The 18,000-nt window shown below is 35.5% G+C and overlaps 3 protein-coding genes across 3 annotated transcripts; all 3 read right to left on the bottom strand.

Moving 5' to 3' along the window:
• Positions 1 to 2,186: 2,186 nt before the first annotated feature.
• Positions 2,187 to 7,054, bottom strand: LOC102223429 (gastrula zinc finger protein XlCGF57.1-like). The gene is made up of 2 exons (XM_023344626.1): positions 6,809 to 7,054; positions 2,187 to 4,969 (listed from the first exon to the last, which is right to left on the bottom strand). The coding sequence occupies exons 1-2, from the start codon at positions 6,978 to 6,980 to the stop codon at positions 3,123 to 3,125; spliced, it is 2,019 nt and encodes a 672-aa protein (XP_023200394.1). The 5' UTR covers positions 6,981 to 7,054; the 3' UTR covers positions 2,187 to 3,122.
• A 1,715-nt stretch (positions 7,055 to 8,769) lies between these two features.
• Positions 8,770 to 12,097, bottom strand: LOC102223680 (gastrula zinc finger protein XlCGF57.1-like). The gene is made up of 2 exons (XM_014474258.2): positions 11,846 to 12,097; positions 8,770 to 11,202 (listed from the first exon to the last, which is right to left on the bottom strand). The coding sequence occupies exons 1-2, from the start codon at positions 12,009 to 12,011 to the stop codon at positions 9,404 to 9,406; spliced, it is 1,965 nt and encodes a 654-aa protein (XP_014329744.1). The 5' UTR covers positions 12,012 to 12,097; the 3' UTR covers positions 8,770 to 9,403.
• Positions 12,098 to 13,076: 979 nt separating this feature from the next.
• On the bottom strand, positions 13,077 to 17,712 carry LOC102223944 (oocyte zinc finger protein XlCOF6-like). Its single transcript, XM_023344623.1, has 2 exons — positions 17,467 to 17,712; positions 13,077 to 15,874 (listed from the first exon to the last, which is right to left on the bottom strand). The coding sequence occupies exons 1-2, from the start codon at positions 17,636 to 17,638 to the stop codon at positions 13,830 to 13,832; spliced, it is 2,217 nt and encodes a 738-aa protein (XP_023200391.1). The 5' UTR covers positions 17,639 to 17,712; the 3' UTR covers positions 13,077 to 13,829.
• Positions 17,713 to 18,000: the final 288 nt, after the last annotated feature.

Consider the following 18,000-nt stretch of genomic DNA (forward strand, 5'->3'; position numbering starts at 1 on the left):
GCAAATTATCTACAATAATTCCTTGAAGAATTGGGGAGTTACAACAACATTTATTTTCCCTTTGGGATTAATAAAGTATTTTTGAATTGAATTTGAATGAAATCCGTCACGTTCACTCCCTGGCGGTTGAGGGAGGGAAATGGCGGGGTTCCCTTTCAAAGCCCAACGTTTCCCTCAACACACATAAAAACCCCCACCGGTCTCCGGTCCATTTAAACCTCTAGTAGTTTCTGTACTTCCGCTAATAAATGTACCAAAATTAACAGGTTAAAACCACAATCTGCGTCATCAGTCAAACATTCGGTGTAAGATGATCCGTGGTGTCAGGTGCGCTCATCGTCCATGTCCTCCTCGGACTTGAAGATTTATTTAAACTCAGCAGAGTCTAGCTGCTGATGTTGATCAACTCTTGATAAAACTGGAACCAAGACATGCTAACTCCAAACACTCACAATGATAGCTCTCTGGAATGACTCCAAGCAGGAGGAAAGCTAACGCCACTAGCACCACAGTTACCGTCTTCTGTTTTTTATTGGCGCTCAACCAATCATGTCTTAATGCCACCAACTGGTTTGGAAAGTCCCTCTTTGTGTTGAAAGTTTTTCAAATCTAATTAGATTAGATTGTAAAAGAAATGCGTTAAAGATAATCAAATGTTCCCGACAATGATTATTTCTGGATTTATTTCTAGTTACATTAGCAAAATATAATGCTGTTATAATGCTGTTAAGGATTTCTTCCAGATATTTCTGAGAGTTTATGCTCTATTGGTTCTTCCTCTTCTTAGTAATCACAGGAGGCTCTGCATATTATAAAAGTCTCGCTATTCTTACTTGAGTAAAATTTCTGGATTCTGTACACACTGAATAAAAAACAAAAACAAAAAAATTCAACCAAAAACTCATCAAACAAAGATACACTTGCAGTTTCATATTGAAAGAAACTGATTTGGAAAAATATGATCTTGCTTGATTTTGTTGTTGTTGTTACTTAAATAAAAATACCAAAATTTCCACTTAACTTTATATTTTGGCCTGTCTGATTATGTAATTTTTTAATATTAAATTATTGCTAGTTTGATCATTTACTCAGTACTTGAGTAGACTTTTTCCCAGATGCTTTTTTACGCAGAGTAATTTCTTGGATTGCTATGTTTACCTTTTACTTGATTAAGTAAATATGTTTAAGTAGTGTTACTCTACTTGAGTACAATGTTTAACTGCTCTGCCCCCCTCTGGTCACTTGAGTACTGATTGGAAAAAAAAAAAAGAGAGATTAACCAACGTGGCCCAAACTCAGCTAAAGTATTTTAGGATGCATTGATAAAACAGCATGCAAACTTACAATCATATAATAACATTACAGGACTGGAATATAGGGAAGGACAGAATAATTTTAGTCCCTACTTAATTTATTCTAATAGCTTTATTAAAGCTGCAGTATGTAACTTTTATAAAGTTATGTCTCATACCATGCTGTCACAACAGTTTCATTAAAGTCACACCAGCCGGTTAAACTCAATATTAAATAAGCAATTAAATTTACAAAGTATTTACCACAAAAACAAAATGCTCCCTGCATGCAGGTTTTTGAAACAACCTCTGACATTTTTAATTGAAAGATCTTTTGTAATTCATATAAAATCCTCTTAAAATTTCCCTTTAACAATCTGTGCATTTAAAAAAAAAAAAATTATTCCAGTTTGATTCATCAATTAAGAAAAGAATGAAAAACACCGACAGCAGAAAATAATGCAATAACTGTAAGGATAGTTTCCCCTGATTTTAGCAAGTAGAGCAGAGCAATAAAATTAGTTGATGCCAAATGTGCACATAGAAAGAAAACTGCTAAATTACTAAAAATACAGTTTGAACTAGAAGAGTAAAATTTCTTGAAATACATTTCTCTTTTTTATGCTTCAGAAGGTTTTGAATCAAGTCAAATCAAGATAAAACTAAAATAATTTCACATTCAAATCAAATGAAAATGCTTCAATCTCATTAAACTCTTAGACAAAAAATGTTTCAGTGGTTTTAGGACTTCAGCTTAGTAGTGAACTACAAACTTCTGATCTCTTTGGCATCCTGATGTTTACAAGGTTTACAACTTTTTTGTAAAATAAAATAAAAACTGTTGGATTACCACTTAATAAAGCAGTCAGACATTTTTTCACACTTTGTCAGGAATCGTTTATTACGATTTGGAACATGCAAAGGGCAACAGGTATAAAACCTGGTATAAAAATCCACTAAAAAAAATCTGGTTCCAACAAATCATCATGATTAGAGTCATTATAGTACCATATAAACAATAAACATGTTCATAGATTAATATATATATAAGCAATACAATAATATGTTTGCTGGAGAGAAAAATTAGTTTTCTGTTCGATTTAGCTTCAAGTTTATCAGACAAAAGGCATCAAGAGTCAGAGCAGGCTTTGAGGATTTTTGGTTTTATAGTTTTTCCCTCAGTTACATTGTTACATTTTTCACCAAACATTTGCACCACAGGTAGTGCACTTCTTAAAACAATTACTACCAACTTCAAAAAGTTAACCCACAAAAGTTAGTCATTCCTCAAAATCTGTAGTTCATTCCACAGTGTGTCAGTTTTATCAAAACAAAACATCCTGACAGTGTCAAATGACTTTATATTTTCATTTTGACACTTCACTCTGTTTTCCAATGCAAAAAACCTGTCAGATCTTGGTGATAGTGCCTGAAAATACTCAAGACAGCACTATAGAAATACTTGCAAAGCCGTTTCAAATCTACGGTTACAGTATGTTAGGTAAATGGCGACCAGGCACTGAATATTTTTGACATTTTTACCGAAAATGCTCTTTGCAGTTCTACCATATTTTTCGGATTAGTCATAAGCCACTACTTTTTTCCTACACTTTGAACCATGCAGCTTATAGCCCGGTGCGGCTTTTCTGTGTATTTTTCTTCAACCACCAGGGGGCTCTCTAGCAGGAAGAGAATCATTGGAAGTCAAAATTGGAAATCAAAAAAAGTGCTGGAAACAGCAGAAGGTAACACTGGTACTAGATTGTGTTAGACCAAACTTTTTCTGCACAGTACACCAATTTGTGTTAAGGATGAAATGTTTTCAAGTTTTTACTTTAGCTCAATGCTTGGCAGGTCCTGCACAAAAGGGGCGTCTCGCCTGTGTAAACGCTCATGTTTATTCAGTGAATCTTTTCTTTTGAAAGTTTTTTCACAGGTATTACAGTGAAAAGGCCTTTCATTTGTATGACTCATCATGTGTTGAGGCAAATAAGCTTTCAGAGTAAAACGTTTACCACAAATGGTACAAGAGTAAGGCTTCTCACCTGTGTGAATTCTAATGTGCTTGTTGCAATCAGAGCTAGCGGCAAAGCTTTTTCCACAAGTGTTGCACACAAAAGGCTTCTCCCCCGTGTGAATTTTCATGTGTTTATTACATTCAGACTTTGTAACAAAGCTTTTTCCACAGGTGTGGCACAAAAAAGGCTTCTCACCTGTGTGAATTTTCATGTGTTTGTTCAATGACGGTTTTGATCTGTAACTTTTTTCACAAGTATTACAGGAAAACACCTTTTCATCTGTGTGACTTCTCATGTGATCAGTCAAATTAACTTTTCGACCAAAACTTTTGAGACAAATCACACATGTGAAAGGCTTCTCACCTGTGTGAATTCTGACATGGTCATCCAGAAAAGATTTCTGAGTGAAGCCTTTTCCACAGAACTGACATTTGAAAAGGTTCTCACCAGTGTGAATTCTCATGTGACGTGTTAAACCTGTTTTGCTTATGAAACGTTTTCCACACGTCACACAATGAAATGGTTCCTCATTTGTGTGCGTTATGAAGTGAGTTTTTAAACTACCGCTGTGGCTGAACGCTTTCCCACAGATGACACACAAATAGGGGTTCACACCTGTATGACTTCCCATGTGAACCATTAACTGACGTTTTTTAATAAATCCTTGTCCACAGGTCTCACATGAAAAGGGTTTCACACCTGTGTGAACTGTCATGTGTTCAATTAATGAATATTTAGATCTGAAAGTTTTTTCACAGGAGTTACAGGGGAAAGGTTTTTCATCTGTGTGAGTCCTCAAGTGATTAGTCAAATGACCTTTGTCAATAAAACTCTTACCACAAATGGTACAAGAGAAAGGCTTCTCACCTGTGTGAATTCTGACGTGTTTAGCAAAAGCCGGTTTTGTGATGAAGCTTTTTCCACAGGACAGGCATTTAAATGGCCTCACACCCGAGTGAATTCTCATGTGTTTATTTAATGAATGTTTTAATCTGAACGTTTTTTCACAGGTGTTACAGGAAAAAGGCTTCTCACCTGTGTGAATTCTCATGTGCGCTGTTAAATTTCCTTTTTTTGTAAAACTTTTTCCACACGTACACTGAAAACGCTTCTCACCTTTGTGACTTTTCAAGTGTTGAGACAAGTTACTACTTTCACTAAAACCTTCACCACATATTTTACAAGAATACACAGCGGTTTCTGTGCAAGCTTTCTTGTCCCTTTTGCGTTTTGAATTAACACAGTTGTTGCGCTTCATGGTTTTCTGATGACTCTTATTTTGTTTCAGCCCTTCATCTTGCTGTGATCCTGAGTTTTTATTAGGATTTCCTTTGCAATCCTGGAGCTCAGTTTGATTATAATCCTGAGAGACAACATGATCTACAATTGGTTCTGGTTTAATGTGGTACTTGTCTTCATGAGTTGGACTCACTATTGATGTATCTTCATTCTCCTGCTTCAGTTCAAGTTGCTCTTCCTGCTTACTTATGCAGAGCTCCAATGGTTCCTCTTTAGTCCAGGGATATCCTGGTTCTTGATGCTCTTCTTTTATCTGCAGAGGTTCTAGCTCCTTCTGATCCAAACTGGAATCCGTCTCCTGTTTACAGAGCTCCTGGTCAAAGGGAGCCTCTTCTTTCCAAATGTAATTCTGTAGATCATCTAGAAAGGCAAACAAACATAGAAAGGCTTTCTGTAGGTTATCATCTGCCAGTGCAACTAGTACCAATTTTAATTCTTTGCCCACTATTTTTCCAAGGCTACACTATGAGTGTAACATGCCTCCTATTGTTAGTGTCATTTGTATTTATATTATACCATACTGCTTATATCGATAATTATTTTAACCTTACAGGATTAGCATAAAGCAAGGATGCTCTAATTAAATTGCATTCTTAAAGAGTGGTTCAAAATTATTTTCACGATTTGGAAGCATCCACAGACAAATCCTGAATTTAAAGTAACAAGATAGCAAGTTTAGCATCTTTTGTTTTTAAAATTTGGAGCAGATGTGTAAAATATGAAAAAAAATTAAATCCGTCACCACTAAATAAAAACAAATGATGCTCTTGGGAGCCCCCTAGTGGTGCCAGGGCCCTAAGCAACTGATTACTTGCATATGCCTCGAGCTGGCTTATAAAAACTGGCTGATTTATTGCAGAAACAATTATTCTAGAATGAGATTAAAAAAAAGATATACAGAGAGAAAGAAAAGATTAGGCAAGAGAGAACAGGAATAGGGGTAGAGTACAGAACCAAAAGAGAATGATGCAGCTCTAAAAACCAAATAGGCAAGAAGATGTAAAGGAAACTAATTAAACTCTTAACCCACACTGGAAAGCCCACGTGCTGTTTTTCCATTGTATTTTCCGGGGCTGAGATTTAAGGGTTTAAACTCTGCTGGTGTCCATTATGACGCTCTTATTGGACAGCCTAGAGCCCCCCCTTTTTGATTGACACCGTATTCTGCCAATAATGTTATGAAATGGCTTTTTCCGAGCCAATAATATCCAGAGAGCGACTTGAGCTCGTTTTGACATGCCTGTATTCTTTCTGGAATATTTTTGACTGGTCAACTCGGAGACTAAATCTAAAGCCACCGATGTGCAGCCAACACGTGTCCTGTCATAAGGATATAAGGCATTTTGGGGTTTATTTTGACATGAATCCACCAGCTGCATGCATAACCTGTGTGCCTTTGCTACGTCAAAGTCAGGCTGTGTGCTCCCTCATGCGTAATGGTGTTTACAGGACTTTTTGGAGAGATGGAGAGACATGTTGTCAGAACATGTCAAAAATGGTTGTATTTCTGGTGGGGAGGTCAAAGGAGAGATGTTGGGGTGAGGGGGCACAATATCTTTTAATTTGGCCAAATACATCGGGGGAAAACATAAATAAAACCTTCATCAGGAGGAAACATAAATAGAACCTTCAAGATAAAAAGTGTGTGATTAAATATTTTGTCAATCAAACCAGAGCAGTTTTAAACTGTTTGCTGCCAAATTAAAACCAGTCACTCCACTTTTTACCAATTACACAATCAAGGAAACTCATACAAAATCAACAGATTGCTGCACTGTTTTCACACTAACGTATAATTGTGAGTTAATCGCACGTTTTCTGCAAAAAAATGTTCAAAAACATTGAACATTATAAAATTATAGTCTGATCAAGGTGGAGAACAACAGAAATCAAAATTATAGCACAAATATTGCTAAATGTCTTGCAAATGTTTCTGAATTTGATGTTATTTTGATTGCAAAAACAATCATAAAGTCCTAGGTGGATTGATCAATGTGGAAAATGCTCAATATTATTTAATTTTAAGAAGTATTTATCACATTTAGACAGCTATTTACTAGTATTTTAACAGTATGATCGTGGGTTTTATTCTGGCACAACCATCCATTTGAGAGAATACATAACCCAACATCAAAATCAGTTTGACACCCTGCTGTAATAAACAACGGTCACATAATATAGTGTAACATTGTTTCATACCAGTTCGGTGTAACGCGGTCCTGGACAAATCCTGCAGTCTGTCCCAATCATTTATCTCTTCCTCCTTCTTTACGGTTCCATTAAACTCTGTCACCGTTTCTTCAGCAGGAGTTTCCTGCTCGTTGCTCAACTCGCGTTCAGGTTTGATTGAAGACATTCTGACTGCAAACATTCAGATATTCAGCCCATAAATGGATCAAAACCCACAGAATAACTCCAAGCAGAAGGAAAGCTAACGTTGCTACAATCACGTTGTAGCTTCGAATCAGGTCTTTACCGCCACCAGCTGGTCCGGAGGCTCAACAGCAAGACACGTTTTTGATTTTCTTTTCTTTTTCCAGTCGTTATTAACTGCATGTACGGCAGTTAATACGGCATCAGTATCACAAGCAAGTGAGAAAAAAAAAGAAAGAAAACACAAACCGACAATGAAAAAAATCTATAAACCAAAATAGATAAATAAATGAGAAAAAAATATTTAAAAATGACTAAGGGTTTTCCAATAGTTTCAGATTGTTTATTATATGATTTATTTGGCCATGAATTTTAATAGATAAGAAAAGGTGGCAGAGTTCCTTGTGTAAAGTGGGGATTTTTTTTATTTATTTATTTTCAAATGACATTTGTGTATTCAATATTTGCCCTTTTAAGTTTCTTTTCTCAAGCTTTCAAAAATAATGTAATTCTTAGAAAATTCACATAAATTTGGAATTTTAGGGAAATGCTGGTAGTGCACAGATAATTTATGGAAATGCATTGGGCTATGGTAGTTAAAAAATTACCTGAATTAATGAGTTACTTCTATGTAAATCAGTTTGATCTAGTTTGGTTTAATTTCAGAATAGCTTATGAACCAGTTTTCTGCTTTGTTTCTCATATTTCTGAAACTGTAATATTGTCTCGAGCGCTATAGTAATCACATTTTTCATTGTGGTTTACCTAAAATGAAAATATATTTTTTTTTTTATCTCGTCTTTCTGCTTTTGTCACCTCATTTTATATTTTAATAGATTTTTCATCTCTATTTTTGCCAAAGTTGATTCACAGCTCATTTGTTGTGTTTTCTGCAACTTATTTTCCCTGAACACCATCATACGTATATGCAATAACACAATTAATAAGTAACAGATCATTAGGCTCACCATGTGTACGGTGTATGTTCAGTTTATATTAAGATCTCTGATCTGCTACCAAATAATTTCCTTGTTCTGCTGTGAACTGGAATCCAAACAAATAACTGATTTTCATGGTTCTGAATCTAATATTGCAATAACATCTCCTGTGTATGCCAAAATACTTTCCCTACTTTGAGTTAAAACTCTGGTATAATGCACTCAATTGTTTTTGATGTGAAACTGTCTAAGAATGTTTACACCACCTACTGCTGCCATCTTCTGGATTAAGTAGGTATTTCATATTTTCCTTTTACTACAGGTGACCACTTCACCCATTCAACAAAAACTCAACAACAATTTACCATAAATTTGCTCCCACATCAACACTGTAATACATTCAACCTGAAATGAAAATATCGTTCTCTTAACTCACTAAATGCTGTCTTTTTTAATCATAGAAATAAGGGTGGTGCTGTTTTTTTCTGGGATATGAGTGAATAAAGGTTCCCAGAACCAAGCACGAGGTGTCTGTTTCTTTTAACTGAAACGTTTACTTTTGTAAAATGATTCATTCTTGTATTACTTTACTCTTAACCTTTTCTGTTCTGCATCAATTCAACAATTAAGGATTACTTTTTTCACCTTTTCTCCAACCATACAACATATTTAACACACAAAACATAATTCTGTGACTGATCATCCAAATAGAAAAAGGAGCATACCACACCCAGTAACTCACCAAACATGTTTTTTTTCTGTTCCATACTGTGTTCAGGTTTCTTTATAGAAATTTTTAAAAAATTCTTACTGACAGCCAACCAACATGTTCAAACTCATTTGTTTAATTAACCTTTATCTTGAGTAAACAACAAAATTTACCAAACATTGACCATAAAAATAATAACTGCAATCACATTCTGTAAACATGCTCTGTTCACCTTAATACCATTACAAAATATAGATTACTCTTTTAGGTTGTCTGAAAATGTGAGAAAACAAAAGATATTTGTCATTCATAGGAAACCATATTAAAAATTAAAGTTTTTTTTTTGTTTTAATTTAAGGAGCAATGTCCACAGCAAAAAACATAAATATGAAGAACACAAATTTACCTATCAAGGTACAGAACACATCCGAAGAATCAAAAGCAGCAGCACTGAAACTAGTTATTAAATTTGCACATTAAAGAAACTAAAAAGTAGAAAGTTCAAACTTCTAGAGGAGTTTAGCATCTCTAAATAAATTTGTATTGTTAATGCAAACGGCTTTTTGCCAAGTCAAATGATGAAACTCAAGAATTTAAACATTAAATCAAATGAGAGAAACAGATTTAAACATTTTTCTAATTGCGATGCTGGACATTTTTACAAGGTTTACAATATTACATTTTTGAGTTGCAGGTTTTCAAATTAACTGTTGGATTACTAATTAAAATGACACATGGACATTTTTACACAGGTCATACTAGCAGAAAGGCCTCTTAAGTGCATTCTTGTGGCTTCTCATCAGTGTGAACTCTCATGTGTTTATTTAATGAATCTTTTCTTTTGAACGTCTTTTCACACGAATTACAGGAAAAAGGCCTTTCATCAGTGTGATGTGCCATGTGAGAAGTCAAGTTACCTTTTTGAGTAAAACCCTTGCCACAAACCATACAAGTGAAAGGCTTCTCACCTGTGTGAATTCTGACATGCTCTTCAAAAACAGATTTTCTTGTGAAGTTTTTTCCACAGAACAGACATTTGAAAAGCCTCTCTTCCTTGTAAGTTCTCATGTTAACCGTTAACTGACTTTTATTAATCAAACTTTTTCCACACGTCACAAATTGGAAAGGTTTCTCATTTGTGTGAGTCATGAAGTGAGCTTTTAAGCTACTGCCATCGCTGAACGCATTCCCACAGATCACGCACACAAAGGGCTTCTCACCTGTATGGCTTCTTGTGTGAACAATTAACTGGTGTTTTTGATTAAATCCTTTTCCACATGTCACACACAGAAACGGCTTCTCGCCTGTATGACTTCTTATGTGAACCTTTAACTGATTTTTTTGATTAAACCTTTTTCCACAGGTCACACACAGAAAGGGCTTCTCACCGGTGTGAATTCTTATATGTTCTTTCAATGAATGTTTTGATCTGAATGTTTTTCCACAAGTATTACAAGGAAAAGGCCTTTCATCTGTGTGACACTTTATGTGATTGGTCAAATGACCTTTGTCAGTGAAATCTTTACCACAAATCATACAAGAGAAAGGTTTCTCACCTGTGTGAATTCTGACATGTGCATCAAGAACAGGTTTTGTAGTGAAGCGTTTTCCACAGGACAGACATTTGAAAGGCTTATCACCAGTATGAATTCTTGTGTGAACCATCAACAGATATCGTCGATTAAAGTGTTTTCCACATGTCTTGCACACAAATGGCTTCTTACCTGTATGAACCCTCATGTGTTCATTCAGTGAATCTTTTCTTTTGAAAGTCTTTTCACAGGCATCACAGGAAAAAGGCCTTTCATCTGTATGAAGCCTCATGTGAGTAGTCAAATTACCTTTTTGAGTAAAACTTTTGCCACAAATGGTGCAAGAGAAAGGCTTCTCACCTGTGTGGACTCTGACATGTGCCTCAAGAAAAGGTTTTGTAGTGAAACCTTTTTCACAAGATAGACATTTGAAAGGTCTCTCACCTGTGTGAATTCTCATGTGAACAGTTAAATGTCCTTTGTTTATATAACTTTTTCCACATGTTGCACATGGAAAACGCTTCTCACTTGTGTGATAATCCAAGTGCTCAGCCAAGTTACTATTTTGAGGTAAAAAATCACCACATAACTTACAAGAACACAAATTGCCATGTCTTTCTGGTTTTGAATTTGCACAGTTTTTACGCTTTATGGTTTTCTGACATCTGTTATTTGGTTTCGGCACGTTATCTTGCTTTGATCCCGAGTCTTTCTGATGGTCTCCTTCTTGATCCTGTTTCTCAGTATCACTGAAGTCCTCAGAGATTAATTGGTCTCTCATTGGTTCTGGTTCAATGTGGTCATTTTCTTTGTGTGAAGGAGTCAACAAAAATGTATCTTCAGTCTCCTGCTTCAGTTCAAGCTGCACTCCATGCTCACCTATGCAGATCTCCAATACTTCCTCTTTAATCCAAGAATGTACTGGTTCCTGCTGCTCTTCTTTAATCTGCAGAGGTTCTGGTTCCTCCTGGTCCAAACTGGAATCACTCTCCTGCTTACAGAGCTGCTGCTCCTCTTTCCAAACAAATTCCTGTAGATCATCTGGAAATCAAACAAAACAGGAGAGTGGGTTTCTACTCACTTTAATCCATGTATATAAACATGCTTTGAGAAGTATTCAGTCCTAAAATCAGCTGAATCTGATGAAGATTTTAGTCTCAACACATTTCAGTTTAACAAGCCATTCAATACAACATCCTGTAGTATGAGGCAGTTTTAGATCTGCACAAAGAAAATGACAATTGTATAATTTCCATGAATAAGAATATGTTAGAAAATGTTAGTTGAAGCAGTCTGGACTTCCTTAAAACCTCAAAATGTAAGGCTGCTCAACCATACGGCATGTTGCAATGGTGCACTAAGTCAAGTTAAATGTCTCTACCAACTAATCATACTTTATTGAAATGCCACAAATTACAAAACTATGTCTGAAAGATTCTGCCATTCACATGGAACAATCCTGTCTAGGTTTACAAAGTCTAAGCTCTATAGCTTTCAAAAAGCAACGGATTAAAAATGTTCATGCCAGTAAGAAATTAGGTGAATTCACCGTTAGCCGTTAGCTGAAGCTACCATCAAAAGGCAACTTTACCTTCGTTGATAATCTCCGCTAATAAAGCTCTAAAAAGAATAACATTAAAATCGCAGACGGCATTAAAACGTTAGCATCGCCTGTATTTAATACCTTTTCCGTGTGAAAGGGTCAGGGATGTCCGGGAGACATCCAGCAGTCGGTGCTGATCATCCATCTCTTCCTCTTTAACGATTATTTCTTTAATCTCCGTCAATGTTTCCTCAGCAGCAGCTAGCTGCTCGTCGATAAACTCTCGTTCAAGCTGGACTGAAGACATTTTTACAGCAAACACTCACATATTCAGCCAGCAGATGATCAAAGGCCGTAGAATGACTGCAAGCAGAAGGAAAGCTAACGCTCTTCTTCTTCTTCTTCTTCTTCTTCTTGATATGTAATGGCGGTTAGCAAACAATTAAACAGATCGTTACCGCCACCAACTGGTCTGAAGGACCGACCGCAAAGACCAAGATACTATCATGCAAAATATGTCAGAAAAAGATAATAAAATATTGCCTGTGGAAGAGCCAAAAATATAATTGTGTAACATTATTATGATGGTTTATGTCTTTGAGGGGAAACACGCTCTAGTGGAAGTGCTTGGAGCTCATAAAAAAGTTCTGTGTGACAGAAAATTGATTTAATATTCTTAATATTTCATATTCACCAAGCAGTTTATAACTAAACAATAATTCAAACTTTAAACTAAACAATAGAAACAACTTCAATGCTGTTTAACTTTTAAGAAGAAAAAAAATCTGTGGTTTTTGGACTTCAGAATAAAAGTAAACAAAGTTCTGAAGTTTTAATATTTTACAAGTTTACTAAATTAAATTTTTTAAAAATTTACACAAATTTTAGAATGATCATTGTTGATAAAACACTGATTTGAACAAATGAAATCATAAAAAATAATGAATACAAAAAAAAACACAAATATGAGAAATTATTACATTTAGCCTGTTGCATCTTCCCTGCTTCAAAATAATTATTTACTTTGAGCAGCAGAGCTAAACTCTGTTAGTCTAAAATATGTGTCATGGAAAAAAAACTATTTCCAAGCACTGTTCAGGTGAAATCACTCAGTCAGGTTTATTCATATATTGTGCACAATACAGAGAGCTTGTAGGACAATCAATAATGAAACAAGTCTGGATGAAAGCTCTGCCAGGCAGAGACAACACATGAGTTTTGTACAAAGGGATAAGGGATCCAAAGCCTGGGAATCAGACTGGTTCCCATGCAGCTGGGGAAAAACAACGTCCAACCTTGTGCATGTAGCCCAAACAGCTTTAACTTGGTGGGCATATACAGAACTTAGAATAAACATATAGCAATACAACTAGCAGGTGTGACCTTATTGTAATTTTTCCACATCATATGTAACCAAATGTGGAAAAGTTCTGCCAACTGAGGACGTTTCAGTTCTGCAATTTTTCCTCAGTAGCTTAGTTGCTTTTCTCCCATTAAGGTTTCCACCACAGCTAGTGCCTTTCTCAAAACAATTAACACAAAGTGCAACAGCATCACTTGCCGAGATCCGGACACTGTAAAATGGATTTGTTGTGTTTTCATTATGACAGTTCACTCTGAAAGTATTTTCCATTGCAAAAAAGTCAGATCTGGTTAAACAGTACCTGCTTGACACCACTAAATATAATTTGCTCAGACAAATGAGATCTACAGTTAGTGAGGTAAATGAGCACCAGACACCAAATACATGTCTTACATTTTTATTGCATATGCTTTTTATAATTCTATTTTTTTCACAGCACTGTTCAAAAGCAAAGTACAAACTTACTGTATTTACAACAAACATAAGACTTTACCCAAAGGCAACACTATAAAGAATATCATCTGTAAAAGAAGAGGTTCACTTCAGAGAAAATAATTTAATTTAACATTTTCAGGAATGAATCATAAAGAAATGCATGAAACTTTAACAACTTGTTCAACATTTTTGTTTCTAATTTAATGCAACAAATACAAAACTATTGTTCATTTCATGAGAACTGACTAGAGTGAGAACTCTAGAGTATTCTCATTTAGACTCACTAGAGTGAGTTCTCATGTTAAGTATCAAACGTGTTTTTCTAAGCTAACTTTTTTCGCACGCAACACATTGAAAAGGTTTCTCATCTGTGTGAGTTATGAAATGAGTTTTTAAGCTACTGCTGTGGCAAAATGTTTTTCCACATGTCTTGCACAAAAATGGCTTCTCACCTGTGTGAACCCTCATGTGTCTATTCAACAAATCTTTTCTTCTGAAAGTTTTTTCACAGATATTACAGGGAAAAGGCCTTTCATCTGTGTGAGTCCTCATGTGATTAGTCAAATGCACTTTTTGAGAAAAACCTTTGCCACAAATCACACAAAAGAATGGCTTCTCACCTGTATGAACTCTCTGGTGTTTATTTAATGCATCTTTAGATCTGAAGGTTTTTTCACAGGTATCACAGGGAAATGACCTTTCATCTGTGTGAATTCTCATGTGATCACACAAATCCCCTTTTTGAGCAAATTGTTCGCCACATATCGTACAAGAGGAAGACTTCTCATCTGTGTGAGTTCTCATGTGAATTGTGAAATGTACTTTTTCTTCATAACTTTTCCCACATGTTGTACATTGAAAATGAGTCTCTAATGTGTGAGCCATGAAGTGAACTCTTAAGGTGTGGCTATGATGGAAAGCTTTTCCACAGATCCCACACAGAAAGGGCTTCTCACCTGTGTGTCTTCTAATGTGAACCACTAACTGGCCTTTTCGATTAAACCGTTCTCCACAGGTAACACACAAAAAGCGCTTCTCACCTGTGTGAACTGTCATGTGTTCAGTTAATGAACTTCTTGCTCGGAAAGTTTTTTTGCAAATATTACAGGTAAAAGGCCTTTCATCTGTGTGGCGCCTCATGTGATTGGTTAAATGAGCCTTTTCATTGAAAGTTTTCTCACAAATTGTACAAGAGAGAAGCTTCGCACCTGTGTGAATTCTGACGTGCCTATTAAAATCTGATTTTCTTATGAAGCTTTTACCACAGTACAGACATTTAAAAGGTTTCTCACCTGTGTGAATTATGATGTGCTTATTAAAATCTGATTTTCTAGTGAAGCTTTTTCCACAGTACAGACATTTAAAAGGCTTCTCACCTGTGTGAATTCTGACATGCTTATTCAAATCAGATTTTGTAATGAAGCTTTTTCCACAGGACTGACAGGTAAAAGGTTTCTCGCCAGTGTGAGTTCGAATGTGAACTATTAATTGGCATTTTCGAATAAACCCTTCCCCACAGGTCACGCACAAAAATGGCTTTTCGTCTGTGTGAATTCTCATATGATCATTCAATGAAACTTTTGATTTGAAAGTTTTTTCACAGGTATCACAGTGATATGGCCTTTCATCTGTGTGAAGCATCATGTGATAAGTCAAATTACATTTTCGGCCAAAACTTTTGCCACAAATCATACAAGAGAAAGGCTTCTCACCTGAGTGAATTCTGACATGTTCATCAAGAACAGATTTTTTAGTGAAGCTTTTTCCACAGGAAAGACATTTGAAAGGCCTCTCACCTGTGTGAATTCTCATGTGAACTATTAAATGTCCTTTTTTTATAAAACATTTTCCACATGTTGTACATGGAAAACGCTTCTCACCTATGTGCCCTTTCAACTGTTGGGTCAAGTTACTATTTTGAGTAAAAATGTCCCTTCTGGGTTTTGAATTGTCACAGTTGTTACTCTTTATGGTTTTCAGCCAACTCTTCTCTGGTTTCTGTGCTTTATCTTGCTTTGATTCTGAGTCTTTATGATAGTTTCCTTCTTGATCCTGGGTCTCAGCTTCACTGAAGTCCTGAGAGATGACATGGTTCCTGATTGGTTCTGGTTTAACGTGGTTCTTTTCTTCATCATTTGAAGTCACCATAAATGTATCTTCAGCCTCCTGCTTCAGTTCAAGTTGGTCTTCATGCTCACCTATGCAGATCTCCAATACTTCCTCTTTAGTCCAGGGATGTTCTGGCTCTTGCTGCTCTTCTGTCATCTGCAGAGGTTCTGGCTCCTCCTGGTCCAAACTGGAATCCCTCTCCTGTTTCCAGAGCTGCTGGTCAGAAGAAACCTCCTCTTTCCAAACATAATCCTTTAGATCGTCTAGAAAGAAAAACACAATAGAAGGTTTTTCTATTGTGGGTTAAAAAAAAACACTTAACTTTAATTGATAAGTAGCTAACTTTAGGATTAAATCCTAAAATGTTTTGGAAAAACAGGAATTTAGTCTGAATGCACTGTAGACCAATAAGCTACGGTATGGTTTTTAAAAAAAATGCCTCCTTTGTAATCACTGTTCCTTTTAATTTTCTTCTCTATTTGTCATCATAACAGTATATGTGGCTCTCTATTCCCTTTTGGCTTCATATCTTCATCCTTTTTCTATTCTCATCCTTCTCAGCTGCATTTCTCTCAATAGTAACAACTTTGTTGAAAAAATTCCTAAATAGTTTAATTGAACACATGATTTCTGTCTTCGCTGTGTTGGCATCACAGATAATCTAAACTATTTGATTTAAAATGTTCCTTTTCCTCCATATTTTTTTCCTCTCTCCTCCACCTCTGCTTCATCTCTTTCTAGAATAACTTTCTGCAATAAACGATCCCCATTTTAGAACTTCTTTGTTCATGTAAAGAACTTTGTTGGCAACAAAAATATAAATAACTAAATGGCCCAATAAAGCAGATAAAGTAGCACATATTCATAAAAAAATTTAAAATAAGAACTTTTCCAACTTAGTGCTTAGATCTTGATGTTGGTCAATAAGAGAGAAAATGACTCCCTTCCCTCATCCTTACTGCTTTGTCACTTTACCTCCTACAAAGAGTCAGAAGGAAAAACAAAACATGAGGGAAAATAGAAACAAATCTGTAGCAAAGGTGAAAACAGGAGGGGAGAAAATATTACAGAACAAAATAAATCAACGTGTAATCAATGAAATGGTCAGCAAATAAATAAATATTAAATACAGAATATATATCATATATATTTTATATTATATAAAAATAATATATTTCATAAAATGAAAACTAAATAAAACAAATAGCAACAATTTTAAATTATTACATTTCAAAATGTACCCTCAATAATCAAATAAATTTTAAATATTATTTTTTGGATGCATTATTTGCCATTATATTGTAAAAAAAATAATCTAACCAAAGGCTTACCTCGAGTTTCCTCAACACCTTTCTGATTTAGAAGGAACTTAAACTAATCTGATTTGAATTTGTTAAACTGTTTTGTCCTAAATTAAAATATTTTAATTAATTACTTGAATTAACAATGCATTTAAAATCAAACACAAATTAACAAACAACTTTTTTGTGGTTGTATCCATCTAAATTGTCTTGGAATTATTCAGGGACATTAACGCAGACTAATAAAAAATAAATATATTCAGTAAAATGCTATGCAGTGTTTGGTAATTAATATCATCATATAGTTTTTTTTATTTTTCTTCACAATGACACTGAATGCAAGAGTTTAAGCTTGGCACTTTTCAAATTACAGCAAACTAAAGATGCTCACGGTAGTAAAGCAAATTGCCGTTTCGCTGAAACGACAACACGCGAACTTCAGCTTCATTGCCTAATTTCCGCTGATGTCTCCCAAAAATGAACGCTTTAAAACCGAAACCTGCATCCTCCTCCTCCTCCATCAGTGAGACGTTGCCCTCGTTTGTGTTTCCTACCGTTTCGGTGTGAAGTGAACCGGGGAGTCCGAGGGAAACCCAGCAGTCTGCGCTGATCTTCCGTCTCTTCCTCCTTCACGGTCATTCCTTGAAACTCTGTGGATGTTTCTTCGGAGGCGGTTAACTGCTCGTCTCGTTTTAGCTGGACTGAAGACATCATTACTGTAAACATTCACATATTCATCCCGCAGATGGTCAAACTCTCTAGATTGAGTCCAAGCGGAAGCTAAGCTAACGCTGCTAGCATCACAGCTCTTCTTCAGTTTAGTTGTCGGTTGGCAAAAGCCGTTAGGTAAACGCGTTACCGCAACCTACTGGTAAGGAGTGTCGGTTCATGAGGATTTAATTCTTTCTATATACACATACATATATATCTACCTAAATTTATATAAACAGTTATTTAATAGAATATAGAATAGAAGTACTTTATTCATCCCAGCAGGGAAATTACTTCGCAGTTACAGCATAGAGACAAGACACAATAACAACTACCACTGAGTAGTAGTTGTAGATAAAATAAAAATAAAAAGCTAT

This window comes from Xiphophorus maculatus, chromosome 13 (assembly GCF_002775205.1).
Source record: "Xiphophorus maculatus strain JP 163 A chromosome 13, X_maculatus-5.0-male, whole genome shotgun sequence".
In the NCBI taxonomy this organism is placed as follows: Eukaryota; Metazoa; Chordata; class Actinopteri; order Cyprinodontiformes; family Poeciliidae; genus Xiphophorus; species Xiphophorus maculatus.